This window comes from Myotis nattereri (assembly GCF_964212035.1).
Source record: "Myotis nattereri genome assembly, chromosome: 3".
Lineage (NCBI taxonomy): Eukaryota > Metazoa > Chordata > Mammalia > Chiroptera > Vespertilionidae > Myotis > Myotis nattereri.
In genome coordinates this window covers 93,597,623-93,613,955 of record NC_138077.1, presented here as the reverse complement: position 1 = coordinate 93,613,955, position 16,333 = coordinate 93,597,623, and the positions used below count along the sequence as shown (strand labels likewise).

The following is a 16,333-nucleotide window of genomic DNA, read 5'->3' as shown; positions in this document are numbered from 1 at the left end:
CATAAAACTTTACAAAAAAACAAAACAAAACAAAACAGACCTAAGAAAAGGAAGCAGCTCCAGCTTACAGGGATAAAATATGACCCTCATCCCCAAAGCAAAGGTCTCACAGAGGGATGGCCTGGATCCACCACAATAATACCTCCTGCCCCCATTTTATAAACAATTCCCAGTTACTGATTGTTCCCTCGGGTTGGATTGTCAGAAGAGACCAAATGGAGAGATATCTGGTAAAAGCCCCACTGGGGTAAGCTGCTTAATAAACATTTTTAAAAAGACATGGGCTCAGTTCTACTTGCTGGACCCACATCTATAGTAATTATGTAGCACCGGTGTCTGCTTCAATTCATCCATGCACACCTGAATGGGTGAATTGACAATACTGTACAAGTCAATAAACTATGTCCTCATAGACCTTGTAAGGTTTTGTTAAGCTTGAATAAATATTTTTATGCCAGTTAAAGCCATCATTAGGAGTTGAAGAAAACTGACATTTGCTGTAACACCAAAGAAAACGGCACCATCACTGACAAGTTCCTCTTTCCAATCACTAACTGTGGCTTTAGACCTTAAAGGTTAGGGTGATTATGTGGTGTTGTCCCAGGTAATGTTCATCTTCATGACTCCAATTAGAGCAAAAATTCCAACAGTCCTAGGAGAACTAAAAAGAGTCTCATCTAGACAGCTCTAGTTTGAAGTCCCTTATCCTCAGAGGTGAGTTGGCTCTGGTACAATTCAGCTTAAAAGAGAACTTTTCAATAGCTATAATCCCATAGAGCTCAAATGTCCATCTCAGAATCAACCAGCTTTATCTGTGTTCACCAACGAACAGTTTTGGCTTCAGTCCTGGTTCTATTGTATAACTTCGGGCAAGTTATTTAACTCCTTTAAATTCCAGTTTCTTACTAGTAAAATGGAGATTCAAATATCTCAGAAAGTCGATTTGAAGACTAAGATGACATACACACATGTACGACAGTGCATGGCACAGGGTAGACACGAAAAAAGTAAAATAAAACGTAGTTCTCATGCCCTTGGAAGGACATTTCCTATTAGTTGTAATTCTAAAAAGTTTCATGTTGACACATGAGGGACATGTTACTCCACTGCCACACAGTGTGGGGGAGGAGTTGCAAGATGTCTACTTTTACACGGTACTCAATAACAGTACTAATAAATAGGGCTTCCAATAAGTGAGATTCCCCTAGATGGAACATTGGACAGAAAACAGCCCATAGGTTTAAAGCTGCCATGTAGTTCAGTGATGAGAATTACATGTTGGAGAGCTAGTGTTAGCCACTTCTGTCATGCCTCCCTAGTACCTTGAACTCAGCACTTCTCTCATTGTGCTCCTCTTTGAGCTGCTTTTTAAAAAATGCAACACCAAGTCTTTCCCTGATAAAAGACAAGTGCCTTTAGAGCGTAAGCACAAAACACAAAGAATAAGCCCAAGAACCAAGTAGAAAAGGCCCCTGAAAAACAACCAGAGGCAGAGGGAAGAGAGCACTGGTTCCAGATGACTCCGGACACTTCTCCAGTGATGACAAAGCAGCAACAGGAGACTCCTCCTCCAAGACTCTGGCCGGCTCTGGAACCTTTTCAGCTTTCAAGGATTTTGTAGAATACTTCAGGGCATCCTGACTCTTGGAAAGATACTTTCTTTGGCACTTTCTGTCCTATTTAGGATGAGAAGTCAGTGGGAGATTTCATTTCTTCTGCAGAAATTTCATTTTACTTCCGAGACTCCGCAAAATTCTGTTCACCCCACTGGGTTCAGACTCAGGAATTGTTTCCAAATACTGGAAGGCCCGGACCTCAAACAAACCTTTCACTCCACTTTTCCGAAGCGCTCGGTCCTGGATGAATCCTGCAAACATCTGAGTTTCCATGAAGAGATCCAGGAAGTGGCGAACGCTGCGGGAGGTGTGAGATTTACGGAATGGCTCCCTTTGGAATACACGCTCCCCACGCTCAGTGACAGTCATGTTCAGAGAGGAATGTCCCACCAGCTCCACGAAAAACCTGACAAATGCTTCGGACACCAGAGAGTTGAGCGTCACATCTTGTGAGAAATTCTGCTCCTGAGCCAAAATTTCATTTCGTTCTTCCAAAATCTGCATTAGGGCAGCTTGGAGTTTAGGTGGTAAAATCTCATCCTCGTCAGATACCTCCTGTAAGAACTTGTCCGCACAGAGATCAACTATCAGCACCTCTTCAATGGGCAGGTCCTGGAGCTGTGGTAAGGAGCAAGACAGGATTCCAATAAGGAACGGAGTAGGTAAGCACACGATGTCGATCATAGATGCTGGCAGGACTGGGATGTACGTATGCTGCCAGGTAAATGGATACAGTGTGGCAACCACAGCATGGCCACATTTTGACAGGGTGCTTAGGCTGTTGGCCACAAAGATTACCCTTCGCTCCAAAAGGAGAGACGCACAGACCCGAATGAGATGACACATGCTTAGGCACTTAAAGAGATATGCAAAGTCCACATGTTCCAGCCGGGAATCCAGTGGTCGGCAGAGTTCAACGGACCCATCTCCAGCCCCAGGGAGGTAGCTCTTCACCGTGATGGTGCGTCCAGGGGCTGGGAAAGGAGCTTCCATGACACTTCGCATGAAGGGGTAAACCAGAGCTGGAGACATTTCTCTTCTCTTCTCTACTTCGTCCAAAATCTTTGAAAAAAGGTTGAAGCAGCCTAGGCGACTGACCATGCAGTAAACCTCGGGGAGTCGCTTTCCTTTGCCTTCCGGCAAAAGCTTCTTACAGTAACCAAACCACCGGCTCCCATCATCACCAGTTAAGACAAAGGAGAACGTCTCACTCTTGAGTTCCGAGGTTGGATCCCAGGCCTTCGAATCAGGAAAACAAAATTTGGGGATAACTTTGAGCCTCTCTTCAGTGTCTTTGGATTGTTTAAAGCCATGATCACCCTTGCCACGGAACTGCTGAATGACCTGGGGACTGTAGCTTATTTCTGATGGTTTCTTCTGCAGAGACACTACCACAAAGAGTTCAAACAGCTGCTGCTCCTGTAATTCAATGAGAACGCGCTCTAAGGTCTGGTAGTGGGGGTTCCTCTTGGAAGGCTGCTGCAGTTGTGCTATGCGCTTGTGGCGATTCTTTGGCAGATACTCGGCATCACTTTCATTCCCACTGGTTTCACCTTTAGAAGGAGGTACGTCTTTTCCAGTGTACGGATGTAACTTTACTCTCTTTTTCCCTCTCTTTGATTCAAATATGTCATCTATTCTCAATACAAGCTAGGGGAATCCTGTTCCAGGGGTTCCCAAAGGTGTGGACGGAGTCGGCGAAGACTATCCACCCTCTTCCTACGGTGGAGTCCTATCCATCCCGAGAGTGGGGCTTATCTAGGGGTCCCTGTTCCAGCACCAGATGTTGGGGTCAAACCCCAGCAGGTCCAGGGGTTCCCCAAAGGTGTGGACAGAGTCAGCAAAGAAGGAATGACACGGAGACAGCGTTCAGTTAATCAGCAGCCTTGCCAGGATCTCTAGCCACAATCTCCAGCCAAGTTCTGTTGAGGATCTCCAGCAAAGTTCTGTTGAGGATCTCCAGCGAGGTTCTGTGTCCATGTTCTCTTGCTAGGTTCTCCAGCCAGGTTCTGTAGCCATGTTCCCTCGCTAGGTTCTCCAGCCAGGTTCTGTCCAGGTTCTCCAGCCAGGTTCAGTCACCAGGTTCTAGTCAGGTTCTCTTGCCATGTTCTATAGTCAGGTTCAGTCCAGGATCTTTTGCCATGTTCTCTCCAGCGAAGTTCTTCTGTCTCTAGGTTCTGTGTAGGTTCTGTCTTCTAAGTTCTGTCTTCTCCACATTTATTTCTGAAGAGGTCTTTCTACTACTTTTCAGTAGATGGTGCTGAATTGCTAGATTTTTACTTCTGTGGTCTTCCAGTCTTGAACTTCTGTGACATCTGTAAGACAATACAGCATTGCTGCTTAGGGTGGGTGTTGTTTTTTTTTTCCCCCTCACCATAATGGCGACCCCTTAACTCCATGGGGTACCACCCCAAGCACCCATCCTGAGGATTAGTCACAGAGGGAAACAGTGATTCTACTGCAACAGCTCTTGGTTTACAGATAATATGCTCCTGGACCTGACTTCAAGGGCAACAGGAAGCAAGTTTTGGGAGTCCAAGCAGTAGCATGGCTCTGTGGTTCTGTTTCTTTGTCTGAAACACCACCACCTGACTGGACAAAGGAAAACCCCATGGCCAAACCCCATGCTCTGTCAGGCATCTGCTGACTCACTGTTCACTCTCTGCTTGCTGCTCACTCTATTGGGCTGCTCCTCCTCCGCCCCAGCTCTCTGTTCCTCCAGCAGAGGGAGGTGCCTACTACCACTGGCTTTCTCCCCTCTCCTTGCTGAGCCATGAGCTCTTAGCTATAGGGCTGCATCTGTGGGCTGTCTGCACTTTTCTTCCTTCTCGTCTCCTGGTTTATTCCGGTTGCCCACCTTTAGTTGCTTCAGTGCATGGGTGTCCAAGAATAATCTAAGTGACAGTTAGTGCTCCTCCTCCTCATTTTTTTCTCTTCGAGCATATATACCTATACCTGCACAGTTCTCCTAGAGGATAATTCAGTTAAATTCCATACATTATTAATGATAATCAGTATGTAAACATGATAAATAAACTGAATATTGGTAAAATACTTGACTATTATTAATAGAAATATTTTAGTATTATTAATAGGAATATAGGCAAGTAAGTAACCTTAATAAAATGTGGCATCACCATCTTGTTTGTTAACATTGTTTTTCAATCAGAGAATGAGAGAGATAGAGCATAATACATTCATACTGCTGAAGAGAATGTCATAAAGTTTGTCATAAAGTTGTGGCCTTAAGTGCTCTATCATTTGGGTGTAGTAAAGTGAAGAAATCAAATAGTGTTGCTTTGTAACTTCCTAAAAAAGTAAAAAGGTATTCCAGGGGGGGAAAAAAAAGTGACAGGCATTTTGGTAAGTCAGCATTATTTCCTTAATTTATGTAAGCACTTTTCTAAGTTCCATGTGAAGAAAGGAAAGTTTTAGCCTGGATCTAGCTGCTCAAGATGGTGAAAAGTCTATGAAAACATGGCACTTACCAGATAGCTGTAAACTATTCCACTGCAGAAAATGAACTTATTATGAATCAAGGAACAGTTTAGAAACAATGTAATCCAGAGAGTACAGTGCAACTACTGTAAAAACTTATATCACTTTTTATTTATATGTTTGGAATTTATTGTGGAAATTATGAAAACCATAAGAAGAATTTTAATTTAAATAGTGGTTTGTAAACTGTGTTCCACAGGGCTTTAAGAGGTAACTCAAAGTCAGCTTGCACAGAAATAAAAAAGTTCATTAGAGTGATCCTATACTTCTCATCCCTTTTCGTTAACCAGAATGCACTCTGATTACAGTAGTGTTACCTACATGTTGTGTTGTGTCCTACACTTAAAAAAAGGTTTTGCAACTAAAAAAAAAAGACCATTAATTTAAAGAACTATGATTCTCTGCTTGAATTTTTTTCACCTAATGACCTTTTAAATTAGTTGCTTATAATCATTATTAATCATCCTAAAATGAAATCTCAACATTAGTAAAGCAAATAAATTGGAGTTACCAATTTAACCAGAGCCAATGTCTTTATTCTTCCACTGTTCAAAAGTAGATTCCATAAAATGTACATATACTTTTATAGTTGGAAAATAGTTGTTGTTGTTTTTTCAAAAGCAGTTTCTTAACATTTCAAGTGGGGGTGGTAAAATTTTGAATTAGCCAGTTTTAATGTCATTGAACTTTCATTATAACACATACTTGCTACCCTATTTGTATGAGCTTCCTTGCTATAAGAATTTTCACTTAGATATCTTGTCAATAAACATTAGACTTAGCACCCTGTTGAAATATATTGAGCTATTAAAATATTTTTTAGAGTTTGTTATTATAATAGAGTAATTTTTTCAACTTCAGTAAATGGCAAGTCATTATGATCTGTCTGGATTAGGTATATAAGGAGCATGTCTTGGATTTTAAAAAAGCATTTTTCTTTTCTTGTGACTGAACATTTTCTTTTACATAAAAAGAGCAATGATTAAGGCATTTGTTCATTTAAGGGTAATCAGTTTTTATTTCTTTAGAATGGGAAGTACACTTTGCTAATGATGAGAAGTCTTGAGTCTATGATCAGGATCAATATTTTCTTTGTGTAAAGCTAAAAATAAAATTGAAGGTGTAAGTTATATAACCATAGGGTGTTCACAAAAGAAGAGTAAAGTCAACTGAGTGATTTTAAGAAATATTTCATTCAAGATGGGGTAGATTCAAGAGTTATATACATTATACTAAAGAACATACTTATTTAGTTACTACAATATTTATGACAACCATTTTCTCTTAGACAAACCTGGTTAGTATGGACTCATTTTTAATATATAGCTATTCTTTTTTTAATTCTCAATTCAAGTTACAGCTTTTCTGTTTCAAAATAGAGAGATCACCACACACACATTACAAAAGAGATAAGTGGTTTATAGTTTTTTAGGAAACTTAGATGTGAGTAATCTCTTTGATTGGATTGTGTGCAATGTCTTGTATCTTTGGATAAATTACTAATGTGTATTAATATAGTTGGATTATCGCCGAAACCGGTTTGGTTCAGTGGATAGAGCGTCGGCCTGCGGACTGAAGGGTCCCAGGTTCGATTCCGGTCAAGGGCATGTGCCTGGGTTGCGGGCACATCCCCAGTAGGAGATGTGCGGGGGGCGGCTGATCGATGTTTCTCTTTCATCGATGTTTCTAACTCTCTATCTCTCTCCCTTCCTCTCTGTGAAAAATCAATAAAATATATTTTTTAAAAAATATATATATAGTTGGATTATCTTTATAATTTATAATAGTTTTGCTCCTATTTACCACAAACAATTTATGGTAGCTATATAAAGGCATGTAACATTGTCTTCCAGGTATTAATGATTAGATTGGATTGGATATATGACACAATGATGCCAATTAGATTCTCTTTTTTGGGAGATATTAGAGTTGGTTAAGAGAGTGCAAGTGATTTATAGACAACATTTAACACATAAAATCAGGGGCTGTGATATGATCATGATGTTCTATATGGATAAAGAATCAGAAAGAAGACTAATGAAGATATATAAAGAAAAGCATCATTGATAGAAAAAAAAAACTCTTAATAGTTTACATTTCTCAGTTCTAGTCAATATCTGAGGTCCATCTGCAATCTTGTTTAGGTTTCATAGCATTTCTCCTCTCCTCCATTTCTTCACTGCATTCTTTTCTTTTTCTGTTTAAGCAAGCTTGAGTTTTTTGTCACTTGAATGTAAGATGTCTCACTAAATAATAATAGAATTCATTAATGAGGACAATCAATATGAGGACACATGTAAGTAACATGGTAAATGCTCAATATATTTAATTAAACCTGTTATTGAAATGTTATGATCTTTATAACTTTGTTTCAGACAGTAACCTTTATCTGACTTTGTCTTCAAACTCTGGGAATCCTTTAGCCACTCAAGTACTTTCTACAATGATATTTAAGATGCGCTTCAAATCTAAGATTACATGAAATCATTTGCTTTATTCATAGGGCCAAATATTGAGGCATTATCTTCAAATAAACAAAGTAATAAGTTATAGTTACATCTAATGAGTTAGTATTGAATTTGTGCAGGCAAATCAAAGACCTCCTCTTATACAGTAGAAATGCTGATCTTAACTGTTATGTTAGCTTGCCATTGATATCTTAATCTTATTGACAAAAACATAAAAGTGCAAAGCATTATGTCAGTTCTGTGTTGAATGTGAAAAATCTGAGAGAAGTAGACACTGTTGACTAGAAATCATGTTTATTTTTTGTTTTATTTCTGTAAATGGCTACTTACACATCTGTAATTTGTATAAAACCTTGTTTATTTCTTGATTTATATCTTTCTGAACAATTACTCCTAGGAAATGTCAGGTTGTTTTTTTGTGTGTGTGTGTTTTTTGTTTTTTGGGGTTTTTTGGTGTGTGCGCAGCATATCTATTTTGTTTTTTATTGCTTTGAAGTCATATAAAGTGGGAATATAGGTTTGGATCTCTTTGATAAATTTCTTCAGATGCTAGTCCCTTTAATTACAGTATTGATTGCAGCAAGTATAATGGTACCCGTGACTTCATATGACACCCCATGTCAGCCTTCAGAGGAAACAAAAGCTGTGGAAGTGTATGGTTCATCACTATCTATTTCATGACCCTATGAAAGTTTACATGTATCATCAATAGTGACATGACAAAGATTCAGATTTCCTTGGTATAACTTCTGAAAGTTAAGACAATTGTCTGAATCTTTATAGTATTGATATCTCTCCATGCTCATTTCACTTGAGAGTGTTAGTATTTCTTGAGTTCAGCAAGTCAGATAAAAGCATTTATTCCCTCCTGTTATCCTTGATTGGCCTTTTTGTTATAAATAACAAGAGAAAAAAATTGTAATTAAGGAGCTTATAATTTAGTTTGTAATTCTAGGAGCTTATAATTTAGTAAGAGAAATAAGCCATGGATACAAGTAGTGGCAACCCAAGATGGCCTATTTAGTGACATATATGGGACTGAGGCAGTAGGGAAGAGTTATTTTGGAAGGTAAACATGTAAGGCTGCTAGACCTGTCTCAATCACTTTGCTTCCTTGCTGGTGACTTTGGACAATAAATATAATTTATGTACCCTCAGTTTTTTCATCTGGAAAATTGGAATGATAATTATATTTATTTCATTAGGCTGTTTGTTAGGAGAAAGTGAGATAGTACATATCTCTAGATAATCATAGCACTCAAAATGTAAATAAAGCATAATGACTTCAATAGAGGACGGAGAAGTTATTTTTAGCTAATATGATCAGGGAAGAAGTCAAGAAAGAGAGAAAAAATAATGGTAGAATGTGTAGGATTTCAAAGACTGAGATGGTGGGAAGCCCTTCTTAAGTGATGTATATTAAGGTATGGAAATGTTGTACATAATCACAGAAAACTGAATATCTAGTTTGAGAAATATCTAATGCTTATTTGTGTCAACTTACTTCTTAAACTTTTCACCAAAAGCCTCCAAAAGGCACAGGGAAATATCTGACCCTATGGAAAGAAACACCCCCACCATCATCATAGCTACCATTTCCAAAAGAATGACAAACATTTTTCAAGTTCTTGGAATCACCTGGGCTCGGTGCTTTATACTCACTATCTCAGCTGACTGCCAAAAGAAGTCATGGAGGTCATTCTGTGAGTGCCGTGGTATGATATAAGGAAAGTGAGACACATCATTAATGAGTCAGTACGTATTGAGCTGAGACTTTTAGGGCCTGTGATTTTAGGGCCCACTTTCTAAACTACTCTGTATCCTGGCTGGTGGGAATTTATCCTGGGTGTCCAATTTTGGGGAAGTCTCCTATTTTATTATTAAGATATTAAAATATTGAATGTAATGCAATTGAATTATATATATAAACTAGAAGCCCATTGCACAAAGATTAGCGCAATAGGCCTTCCTTCCCCTGGCTGCTGGCACCGGTTTTCCTCCGGCACCCGGGACCCAGGCCACTTCAGTCTTGAGTCTTCAGTTTTCAGTCTTCAGTCTTCAGTCTTCACTCCGGCGGGAGGCTTCAGTCTTCGCTCTGCTCCTGCATATGCAAATTAACCGCCATCTTTGTTGGGCTAATTTGCATAGTCACTCTGATTGGCTGGTGGGCATAGCGGAGTGACACCAATTTGCATGTTTCTCTTTTATTAGTGTAGATATTATGTAGAAATCTATACTAATAATAGAGAAGTATGCAAATTTCCTGGGATTCTGTCACGTAATGACCAAACAGGACGGGGGCAGGGCCATGTGGGAGAGCTCCCAGCACACCTGCACCGGGGGCCTCAGCACATCTGCACACAAAGAGGAAGGGAGAGCAGATATACAGTTAGGAGGATAAGGCCAGGACTGGAGAGCAGATAGGCAGTTAGGATTATCAGGCCAAGAGGGGAAAACAGTTAGGGGCATCAGACAGGCAGGCAGGTGAGCAGTTAGGAGCCAGTGATTTCAGATTGCAAGAGGGATCCCAGATTGGAGAGGATGCAGGCCAGGCTGAGGGATCTCCTCCCTCCCCTCCCCCTCGTGCACAAATTTTGTGCTCTGGGCCTCTAGTATTATATAAGCATATATATTATTTCTATATAAGTATATATGTTTGTTTCATATAACATTTTAAAATATTTTTTGTGCAAATGTTTTTTTCTATCTATTTAGTAGGCTAATAATATAACAAGAATGCTCATTTCAGAAGATCTTATATTTTTAAAGTGTCTCCTTTCAAGGATATTAAGATGTAACCTTGAAAGAGCTTGAGGCAATTCTTAATTTGCTTGTTGATGTTGTTTTTTACTATGTAATTATTGGTCAAGATTTTTTCTGCTTTGTTTGGAAAAATAAATTTAAAAATCTGATCTTCTTTCCTCAAATTTGCATGATTAATTTTAAAATTTTCTATAATATTAAAAACAAAGGCCTGGTGCACAAAATTCATGCATGGGGGTGGTACCCTCAGCCCAGCCTTCAGCCTCTCCAATCCAGGACCCCTCAGGGGATGCCCAACTGCTGGTTTAGGCCCGATCCCAGGGACATGCCTCTCACAATCCTGGACTGCTGGATCCTAATCATTAACCTGCCTGCCTGCCTTCCTGGTCTCCCTAACTGCCCCCTTCCTGCCAGCCTGATCACCCCTCACTGCCTCTTTGTGCTGGCCAGGTTGCCCCTAACTGCCCCCCTGCTGGCCTGGTCGCCCCCAACTGCCCCCTGCTGGCCTGGTTGCCTGCAACTGCCCCCCTGCCAGCCTAATTGCTCCTCATGGCCTGCCCCCCGCCAGCCTGGTCGGCCCACATAGCCTGCTGTTCAGTCATTTGGTTGTCCCTCACTAATCCCCCTGCCAGCCTGGTTGTAGGCAGCCATCTTTGTGAGGGCGTGAGGATAAATTTCCATATTACCTCTTTATTATATAGGATGTTATGCAGTTATTAATTATGGGTTTGTGATAACAATAGCATTGTATAAGGCTTTCTTGAAGTTTTACAGTTTTTTTTTTTCATTTTATGACTTACAGTTAAATATTTATTATGAGGAATCATCAATCTCATTTGAAGAAAACTTATAAATGAGTTATTAAACTTCAGGTTTAGAGTCCATAGAATTAATATAGGATTTTTAAAAAGAAGTAGTTGTAAATATCTATATCACATAAAACTACATTCTAATTAATATTATTTGCCAAATTAGAGAATAGTATTGTATTTTAGATTTAAATACTTATATTAGGTGTGAAATGTGTACTTACTATTCAAAAATTATTTTCTGTTTATACTTTAATGGCAAAGACCAAATGTTAGCTTAAATCAATTAGGTGTATTATCTTGATTAACAACATTTCTCTAGGAAAGAATTAACAGTTTGTAAAATTTATGAAATCTGAACATGCTTTAAAATTGCAGAAAGCTTTAATTTACTGATAACCAATAATGGATGAAAATTAAGGTTAACCTAATAACTAAAAACAAATAAGACATATCTAAGTAACACTAATTCTGGTTCTAATTTTAAATAAGAACTTGAATGTATAGAGCTTTAACTTTTAATTTTATGGGACTGGATGTCCCTAGGGAAGTGAATTACTATTACATTTACATTTAACAGTTTACAAGAGAGACAAAACGTTTTTAAGAAACCATCATGCCTACCACACTGATTTCTTTCTCTGGCATGTGGCAAAAAATTTGCCTTTGCCTTAGAGGAAAATAAGATTGATATTTTGGTTATAAATACTTTGCTCAGACTGTTGCTTAAAGACAATCCCCTAAAATATGATTTACTTAAAAATAAAAGGCAAATTTTTCTTTTATTTAAAAAATATGTTCCCTATGTGAAAGAGTAAACAATCTGATGGATCAATAATTTGTGATAAGATAAGGTATTCCAGTTTCATAAAACCTGAACTGATTTTTTAAAATGGTCTCCATCCTGAGGAGTTCAACTTTAGCAACATATTAAAAAATGTAAGTAATCAAAGTATATAATCTTGGTTTTTGCCTTCTGTGTATATGATACAGGGGAATGTGTAGTGAACTTGATTTGAAATCAGAAAGGCTTCACAAAGGCAGAGTTAATATGGCTCCTTAGAATTTGGAAAAAATTCCGACCCACAGAAAATGAGGTGGATTTGCCAGAACTTTGTTGGAAAATAGTAAAGATGATTTTAATACTCTTAGTGATATCAGATGTTAGAATGGCTTTACTATGAAAGACTGAAGAATCAATGAATTGTCTATGCTCCCTGGTAAGGTTCAGAGAATCCTCCTTTCTCTAAAGTTATAGGAAATGAATTAGTAAAGAGTAAATCAATATTGTTGAGAATTAGGAGCTCTCTTCCATAGAAGTTAATGGTAGGGACTAATGTTATATAGAACTGAGCTACCTAGTGTCAATGAGAATGATGGTAATTTCTAATGGGAGAGGTCATGCAGCAGCACTTAACTATTAGAGATATAGATATAATTATTGCAATGAACAGGAAGTCAGAATGACAACCAGGAGGCCCGATCTTCAGGAAATCCTAGATAGCTAATCCATTAGAGCCTAAAGAGAGTTGGAAAGCACAAAGTCCCAAATATAAAACTGAAAGTGATAGAAAGCCCTCAATAGAATACCATTAATTAGAGAGCAGTCACTGGTGGCAAGTTGATTGCATTGGGGCCCTACATACTGAAAAAGAGGTAGTTCGTCCTTGTTGGTATTGGAATGATTCCCCAATATGTTTACATTTTTGCTTGCAGTGTCTCTACCTGCACCAATGTCCAAGGTTCAAGGTTACACACATTTTGTGTGCAATTGCCTTCTCTTTATGCTGAAGGAGTTATGGCAACAGGCACTTGGCCATGGGATTTCCACCATAAACCATACTCTTCAGAAGCCACCAGTCAGATAGAACTTTAAGCAGGCGTCCAAGCAACTATTCCAAGTTCTCTCTGCATCTCTCTGGTAATGGATAATGTTCCTTCCCTCCTTTGACTCATTTCTTCACTCCCTACTGATATTTCCTGAGATCACCATCAGAAATAATATACTTGCACTTGAATCAGTGTCCCAGAGACTGCCAGTGTGGAATCCCAAACCAAGAAACATATCTGACTTAAAAAAAAAAATAGATAACTAAATGATGTGTGACTTCTATCAGTTAGGTATGGGTTTAGCAACAAATAATAGAAAAACATGCAATTAAAAACTGAAATACACAAAGATTGTCTAGTATAACAATAAATTTGGAGATCTTTAATGCAGTACTGATATGGGCTCTCTATTATGCCAACAAGGACCCGGGATCTTTCTCAGGCCTTCACATACACATCCTGTCGCATCATGTCATAAGAAGGCTGCTATACTCCTAGTGTTTACATCATTTACAGACAAAAGGAAGTAGGAAAAATTTAGGGAAAAAGGCAGAATCAGCAGACACCTACTTACATTTTTCAGTGGGAACAATGAGAACATGGATCCCCTAGCAGGAAGGAAGTTTGGAAAGCTGAAGTTTGAGTAGTTAAGTTTATAATTTTTGTAGCCTTTGTAATAAAAGCATGGAAGAGGATGCAAAGGGAGGTACAATTAATTAACCAACCACTTTTCAGTGCTACTATATAGATAGGCAGACTTAGAATTTGATTTAAAAAATTTGTCCTAAATTCTAATCTAAATATTTTTTTCTGTTTTCTATAAGTCAATACATAGGTTGAACGTTAGACTGTATCTCTCTAGATCAGTGATTCGCAACCTTCTGGCCCTTTAAATACAGTGCCTCATGTTTTGACCCAATCATAAAATTATTTTCATTGCTACTTCATAACTGTAATTTTGCTACTGTTATGAATCATAATGTAAATATCTGATATGCAGGATGGTCTTAGGCGACCCCTGTGAAAGGGTAGTCCAACCACCAAAGGGGTCGCGGCCCACAGGTTGAGAACCGCTGCTCTAGATTCTAGAAAAACGATTCTCAACCTTGGCTGCACATTAGAATCACCTGGGAATCTTATTAAAATCCTGATTTCTGGGCCTCATCCTCTGGAAATTCTGTTTCTTTGTTATGGGGTGGAGCCACAACAGTAGTAACAAAGAAACAATTTCCAGAGGATGAGGCCCAGAAATTAGGATTTTAAAAAGATTTCCAGGTGATTCTAATGTGCAGCCAAGGTTGAGAACCACTGTTCTAGAATGTTTTTTTAATGGAAAGCACTTAAACTAATTCACTATATTTAGTTGTAAAGTTTTTATATGCCCTATTTATTCATTACAAACCTATATACCAAATATCTACTAACTTCCTTTCATGAACACAGCAGGCAAGATTTCTGATTTTTAAGCTTTGTCAACAATTTCCAAATAATTTCTGATGTTTATATCTCTCCAAGTACAAAGACATTCAGAGTCATTACCCTCAAAAAATGTAATTGTGTTGAATTTTAAAAAGCACCAAATATAAAAAAAAAAAAAGTGAAAGAGAATATACCTGTTTCTGCCCATAGCCTTGAGTATTGGCTATATCCCTTCCCGGCAACTGTTTGCTGTCACTATATTCCTCCTTTGTACTCATGCTATCTGTGAAATAGCTTCAGATGAGAACTGGCACTAAAAAATTTATTTTTTTGTATGTATCAACAAATAATTTTTGTCTCTGCCAGTTTTGTCTGTTAGGCTAATGGTCTTACATATTTTTTTAATTGCTACTTCTATTTGCACTCATAGTTTCAAAACTCCTAGAAATAATCTAACAGCAAGATTTTTTATCACCACAACTGGTAGACACCTGGGTCATTTCATTGACCATTTAGGGAAATATTCCAAAACTATAACGAAGCTATTTCTATGTGCTTATTCACATCACTCTACAACTTCTCCAAAAACTGTTCTGTAGTTAAAAAAACAACAGCAGCAGCAGCAGCAGCAACACCCCCCCCGCAAACAAACAACAAACAAAAATACCCAAGGAGACTTTTTTTAGGTGCATAACATTTTAAAACCAAAATAAGTATAAAGTTATGAATAACATAAAAATTTTAAGTGACTTTTAATTTGCAAAGACAGACTTTCTCTAATTGTATGAACAGAAAAATTTTTATTTAAAATAAAATTTTATTTAAAATACAGTTGGCCCTTGCACTACATGGCCTGTGAGGATCAGGCCGAAACCAGCTCTCCAACATCCACTGAGGGGTCCTGAATTGTGAAAAGGGCACAGACCAGGACAAGGGATTCCACCAGCGCACAATCAGGGCCAGGGAGGAACAGTGGGAGGGCTCCAGGGCGTGTCTAGCCCATCTCACCAAGTCATGATCAGCTGGACCCCAGCAGCAAGCTAACCTACTGGTTGGAGCATCTGCCCCCTGGTGGTCAGTGCACGTCATAGCGACTGGTCCAACGGTCGAACAGTCAGAGGGACAACTAGCGTAGTAGGCTTTTATATATATAGATAGACATTTAGAAATATTTCTGGAAGTTTAACTTCTGTTTTTAAAAGTTTAGCTTCATCAAGGTAGAACCAATATATAAAATTTAGTTAATTAACATATCCATCACCTTACATATTTGTTTTTCTTTGTTGCTGTTGTTAACAATATTTAAGTTGCACCTTCAGCCAATTTCAGTTATACAACACACTGTTATTAACTATAGTCACCATAAATATTGATCTTTTATCCCCCTGGTTAAATTTATTCCTAGGTATTTTATTATTTTTGATGCAATTGTAATTGGGATTGTTTTCTTAATTTCTTTTTTCTGATAGTGTGTTATTAGTGCACAGAAACACAACTGATTCTGGTTTTGTATCCTGCAACTTTACTGAATTTGTTTATTAGTTCTAACATTTTTGTGTGTGAAGTCTTTAGGATTTTCTTTATATGAGATCATATCATTTACAAATAAACAATTTTACTTGTTCCTTTCTGATTTGGATGTCTCATTTATTTGTCTTGCCTAATTGTGTTGACTAAAATTTCTATTATTATGGTGAATAAAAGTGGTGAGAGTAGGCATTCTTGTCGTGTACCTGATTTTAGAGGAAAAGCTTGCAGCTTTTCACCATTGAGTATGATGTTATTTAGCTGTGGGTTTGTGATATATAGCCTTTATTTTGTTGGTGTACATTTCCCCTATAATTAATTTGTGGGGAATTTATTATAATGTTGAAAATTGTCAGATGCTTTTTTTGCATCTATTGAGATGATCATATGCCATTTTACTTTC

The 16,333-nt window shown here is 38.1% G+C and overlaps 1 protein-coding gene across 1 annotated transcript; it reads right to left on the bottom strand.

Moving 5' to 3' along the window:
• Positions 1-1,706: 1,706 nt before the first annotated feature.
• On the bottom strand, positions 1,707-14,681 carry LOC308515414 (DENN domain-containing protein 2C-like; the record flags this gene model as incomplete). The annotated part of the gene is made up of 2 exons (XM_081086011.1): positions 1,707-3,266; positions 14,598-14,681. The coding sequence occupies 2 exons, from the start codon at positions 14,679-14,681 to the stop codon at positions 1,707-1,709; spliced, it is 1,644 nt and encodes a 547-aa protein (XP_080942137.1).
• Positions 14,682-16,333: the final 1,652 nt, after the last annotated feature.